Source organism: Urocitellus parryii, chromosome 8 (genome assembly GCF_045843805.1).
Source record: "Urocitellus parryii isolate mUroPar1 chromosome 8, mUroPar1.hap1, whole genome shotgun sequence".
In the NCBI taxonomy this organism is placed as follows: domain Eukaryota; kingdom Metazoa; phylum Chordata; class Mammalia; order Rodentia; family Sciuridae; genus Urocitellus; species Urocitellus parryii.
This window is the reverse complement of record NC_135538.1, coordinates 46,423,879-46,429,878: the sequence shown is the minus strand read 5'-3', so window position 1 is coordinate 46,429,878 and position 6,000 is coordinate 46,423,879. Positions and strand designations below refer to the sequence as shown.

Genomic DNA, 6,000 nt, shown 5'->3' with positions numbered 1-6,000 from the left:
TGTATAATGATGAGGGTCTCCTTCCATCTTCCGTGCAATTCCCCTTCTCCCTCCCTTTCCCTTCCACCTCTCTTCCTTATCTAGAGGTGATTTTCTTCTCATGCTCTTCCTCCCTACCCCATTTTGAGTCACCTCCCTTATATCAGAGAAGACATCCGGCATTTGTTTTTATTGGGAATGTCTAACCTCACTTAGCAAAATCTGCTCTCATGCCATCCATTTTCCTGCAAATGCCATGATCATATTATTTTTTAATGCTGAGTAATATTCCATTGTGTATAAGTGCCAGGTTTTTCTAATCCACTCATCCATTGAAGGACATCTAGGTTGGCTCCACAGTCTAGCTATTGTGAATTGTGCTGCTATAAACATTGATGTGGCTGTGTCCCTGTAGTATGCCATTTTTAGGTCTTTTGAGTATAGTCTGAGAAGAGGAATAGCTGGGTCAAATCGTGCTTCCATTCCCAGCTTTCCAAGGCATCTCCATAATGCTTTCCAAATTGGTTTCACCAATTTGCAGTCCCACCAGCAATGTACAAGAGTACCCTTTTCCCCACATCCTCACCAGCACTTGTTGTTGTTTGACTTCATAATGACTGCCATTCTTACTGGAGTGAGATGGTATCTTAGAGTAGTTTTAATTTGCATTTCTCTGATTGCTAGAGATGGTAAGCATTTTTTCATGTATTTGTTGATTGATTGTATATCCTCTTCTGAGAAGCATCTGTTCAGATCCTTGGCCCGAAATAAGCACATCTTAAGTTTCTCATGGTTGTGAATGAGAGAAATGAGACTAATGTGACATTCATTCTCAATTATCATATGAGGCCAATACATTATCATTAAATAAGAAATATTTTTGTACATTTTTCTAAGTGTTAAATGTATGCATAATAAATGTACCATGAATATATAATTAATGGTAAATTTAAATGCCTCTTTTGATCCTACAAAAGACACTATTGCAGTCTTCAACCAAATAGAGTAAATTGTCTTGAAAGGGCAGTGTTCATGAGCACCATTTCCTGGTTGAAGTATATATGGTGTTCTAGTTGCCAGTATTATTATCTGTTGATGGCTCCTGGGAGCAACGGGACACAAAAATAAAAAAAAAAAAAAAAAGGAAAACTTTACCCTCCCCATTCTAGATTCTTCTTTGAGTTTTGTTTCCCCTCCACAATCTTCCTGCCTTTGCTTACTTTTCTGTATCTTCAGCTACGTGTATTTTTGTTATTTGCCTAGAATTTATAGATGTTTGGCAGATGGTCTCAAAGGGGGTTAAGTTGTCATAATGGTATGGGAAATTGAATGGCACGGTTTGGGTTGTAGTACTGTATGAATCTTTGAATAACCACATGGAGCTTTAACATCTTGTACGCTGGATTTATTTGAGACAAAACCCTGGTCTCTTAGGTGGGTTTCTCTCCTGTATGGTACATTTTTTTCCCACAATTGGCACCTATAATTTTCCCTTGGAACCTTTATTTTCTTGAATTCCCTACTTTCCTAGAATTCCTGATTTTTCCAGGTTACAGTGATATTGAATTTAAACTTCATCTTCATCTCCATTTATCCAAGATTCTAGAGGTGAGGGATTCCTTATTTTATCCATCAACACCATTGAAAGGAGAGAAATAGATAGACCCTTGACTTCACTTTTTTTTAAATATTTTTTTACTTGTCAATGGACTTTTAATCTTTTAAATTAATTTATATGTGGTGCTGAGAATTGAATCTAGTGCTTCACACATGCTAGATATGTGCTGTTCCACTGAGCTACATACAACCCCAGCCCACATCGTTGACTTTATTAAAGGATGACCTGAGAGGTTGAGACTTTCCCAGATAAATGTAAACCAGTGTACTTATTTTTATGATACAATAAAATCCATGTAAATGAAAATTCATATCCCTTTTCTAGATCTTTAAGGGTCCTGTGTATTTCAGGTTCTATAGAGATATTTGGCTTAAAAGACACTATATACCCAATTTCCTAAACAGTTACAGGGAAGATATTCTTTAATCCTTGTAATGACATCCATCCAATTCAGTTGTAGGGGGCATACTTGATCCTTCCATTCTCAAGGATAGCAGACTTCTGCCCATTTCAGAGGAGGAAACATTAAAATTAACATTTAAAATCTAATCAGTCCTTATTGTCAGTGGTTTTCTAAGGGCCCAATGCTTTATTCTCTTTCTTTCTTCCTCTGGGAATTTTGTGTCTGGGCACAACATTGAGTATTCCCTAGTTTTTAAACTTTTGCTAATTATGAATTAATGTTTGTCCATTTAGTTACTGCAAGATTTTTTTCTGCTCTTTGAAAATGTTTTCTTATTTATTTTGTAAATCTCATAAATGTATGGTAAAAATCAGAAAAATGTACAAATCCTATGTACACTGACACACAAATATTCCCCAAATGAACAGAACTGAGATCAAGGGAAAAAAATGATCCTAACAACCCAGAAGTGCTTTCATTTACCTGTTAAGTTACCACATTATTCCTTGAAGGTGAACACCTTCTAAAACCATCATTAGTTGCACCTGATTTTGAATCATATTAGAAAACATCCAATAAGTTTCTGGCTTTTTTCCACTGAATATTATATTTCTAAACTTGTGTATTTTTCAGAGTTGTAATTCATGCTTCTTTATAGATAATTTGTTTCATTATGTGATATGCCACAATTTACTTATTTATTTGGATGCACATGGAAATTGGTTTGTGCTATGGTTTGGGTAAGTGTGCTCCAAAAGACTCCTCTGTTGAAAGCTCCATTCCTACCCCCTAGTGCTCTTGGGAAGCAGAGCAACATGTGGGGTCTAGATGGAGGAAGTTAAGTCATCAGGGCCATTCATTTGGGGAATATTAGGGCCCCGGACTTTTCTTCTTTCTTTCTTTTTCCTTCCCAGATGCCTTGAAGGGAGCAGCTTCACTCCACTACACACTGCCCATCATGAAATAATGTTTCACTACAGCCCATAATCCACTGAGTCAAGTGACTGTGTCTGAAACCTCTGAAACAATGATCCAAAATGGACTTTTCCTATCTTATGAATTTATTATCTCAGGTATTTTGTTATAATAATGGAAGGACAAGTAACACAGGTTGTTTCCATTTGGTGACTTTGTATGGTGCTACCCTTAAAGGCTTATAAATCTACTAAACTTTTATTAAATATTCAACTGTTAAATTTCTGTGATGTAGTTTTACTGAGTGATACATTATGGATAGAACTTTTATTGTGGTGGCAGTGGTGTTTCAGTACTGGGGAATAACCACAGGGGAGTTCTACTACTGAAGTATATCCCCAAGCTCCCTTTTCTTTTCTAAAACTTTTGAGACAGGATCTCCGTATGGAGCTGAGGCTGGCTAGAACTTGTTATCCTCTTGCCTCAGCTTCCTGAGTCCTGAGGTTACAGGTGCATGCCATCCTGATTAGTCAGAAAAAAACTAGTGCAAACTGTGATCCGTAAAATTATTAAAATAAGTACCTGTTTATGTAGGATATCTCCATTTATTCTGCATCACATTTGAATATCCACATTGATTTTGAAAGCAAAGAATTAGAATTTAAGTACAAGAATAAAATCATTTTTAATGTTTAATTGATCCTGAGTTTAATTGTGAGTAAAGGAAAATGCACAATACAGAATCGTCTCTGAAGACATTTGCAAGTCACGTTTTATGCTTTCTGTTTTGCCATTTTCATGCAGGATACCAAAGCATCAAAAGCAATTTAATTTCTGATTTGTAATTTTAATTTTAAAGTAAAACTAATCTCTTTTTTTTAATTTTAAAGAATTCATGGCAACTAATCTAAGCATAGTTTATTTACTTTGTTAGTTAAGTTTTATAATTAGTAATAGGCATTATGTATGTTATTATTATTATGTACATTAAGGTATAGCTTTTGATTAGAGTTCCTATGATTCTTTTATAGTTTGATTAGAATTCTACTCCTCATTTATATCCCAGATGAACTTCAGGGGAAAGTCTTTCATTTCCCTTTGGAATATCTTTTCAAATCTTTCATTCTGCTCCACAGTAAAATGATGTTTCCAATCTCCAATGGTACCTAATGGGATAAGAACAAAATGGCACTTTGGTGAATAAAGAACACTTTATGTTAAAGACTGCCTGAACCATTTGAACCCATGTGTCCCATTGTCCCAGATGTGGAACACCTGTCAAATTTAAATGGAGCAACCAATATACCTCTTGTGGCAACTTTGTAATAATATGTGAATATTATCGTGCTCATAGAATTAAAAAATTGGATATTAATGTGTTAATCTCTTTTCAACCAAGCTAAATATTTGTTCGTGTCCACAGGATTGGAGACCTCATCTTTTCTTACACAGGAATGATTGAATAAAGAATCTAGGAACACAATAATGCAGTAAATAGATTTAAAATTCACTTCCCTGTATGTTAGCCTTTCCCACTATGAGATCCTTAAGAGGAAAAAACTATACAGGATATGACTATATTAGAATTTTACAGGTATGTTTTAGTATATATACTCTTTTATATATACTAAGTGATCCTCACACTAAGTGAACCACATTTATCAACTGTAATATAGTTCTTACTAAAACCCTCCAAGATAAGTATTTCTTTCTTTTTAAATTTGAAAAAAAGAGACTCAAATATTTTCAACTAACAAATTAAAGTCATATATAGCACCAGAGCTTCCCTTTCTGCATCTTTATTTTATACAAAATTAAACCATCATTATGCCATTCTTTTTTGGGGGAAGGGTGCATTGTAGATTGAACTCATGGGTACTCGACCAGCCCTACTTTGTACTTTATTTATTTAGTTGCTTAGCACCTTGTTTTTGCTGAGGCTGGCTTTGAACTTGAATTCTTCCTGCCTCAGCCTTGTGAGCTGCAGGGATTACACCACACCATTCTTAAGTGAAAACTAACTTGGCATTTCCAGTTATCAGGTTCATTTGTGTAGACATTATTATTGGCCTTTGGAGTAGATAACAAGCTCTTAGGGGTATGAGAATTACTTTTTATCTGCTGTAGCTGAGGAATGAAAAGGGAGAATTGATAATAAATGTCACAAAAAAATAAGAATTTTAAAATATATCAATATCTAGGGCAATGTCCATAAGATGTTTATATAATTGTTCATAAATTAGTATCAAACATCCTATTGGTAAATTATGAGCCAATTATGACATAAAATGTGAATAAAGTAGAAGTGAAGTGTTTAGAATGTTTATACACTAAATGATTAAATTAAAAATTAACAATTTGAAGCCAGGTGTGGTGGTGTATGCTTGTAATCCCAGCAGCTCAAGAGGCTGAGGCAGGAGGTTGTTGAGTTCAAACCCAGCCTCAGCAATGTGAGCCTCTAAGCAACACAGTGAGATCCTGTTTCTAAATAAAATACAAAATAGCAGCTGGAAATGTGGCTTAGTGCTTGAGTGCCCCTAAGTTCAATCCCTGGTAGTAGTAGTAGTAGTAGTAGTAGTAGTAGTAATAATTTGAATTTAAAAGGTATCAGTTACAAGAGAAATAATTTTCATTCTTGACAACTAATTCAGGCATGTAATAAGATCGCAGTGAAAATGATTTCAATATCTTTTTGAAGTATCTGATTTCATAGCAGATAGCACTAATAAGATAACACTCTTTGTGATGTTGCAATCTGACACATGGGAACCCAGTAATCCAAAACTCCTCCCAGCAGAGCAAAATACACATTAAGTTTACTTCCTAGATTGTTTAGAAGAAAAAAGGGAAAACAAGGATTAGTGTTCCTCTCATTTGATATACCTAAACAGGCTCATGTGGCTTAGATATAAGGCAATATTAATTAAGCAAGTTAATGTGTCAGATTGTGTACTAAAATACTTAGGTTTCTTGAAAAACTCTTCAGACCTACTCTCAAATAGGTGCTTAATTTCTCTAGGTACCAAATGTCACCGTTACTTGGAGAAACATATTGGAAGCACTTATTATTTCTCCTAGGTACCAA

The 6,000-nt window shown here is 34.9% G+C and overlaps 1 protein-coding gene across 2 annotated transcripts in view; it reads right to left on the bottom strand.

Annotated features, from left to right (window-relative positions):
- Window positions 1-3,598: 3,598 nt before the first annotated feature.
- Window positions 3,599-6,000, bottom strand: part of LOC144256615 (amine sulfotransferase-like) — a 74,846-nt gene continuing 72,444 nt past the window's right edge. For both annotated transcript variants that reach the window (XM_077801950.1, XM_077801949.1), the window contains exon 7: window positions 3,599-4,081. In XM_077801950.1, coding sequence (XP_077658076.1) covers window positions 3,960-4,081 — 122 coding nt within the window. In that variant the 3' untranslated portion in view covers window positions 3,599-3,959. The remainder of the gene's footprint in view (window positions 4,082-6,000) is intronic.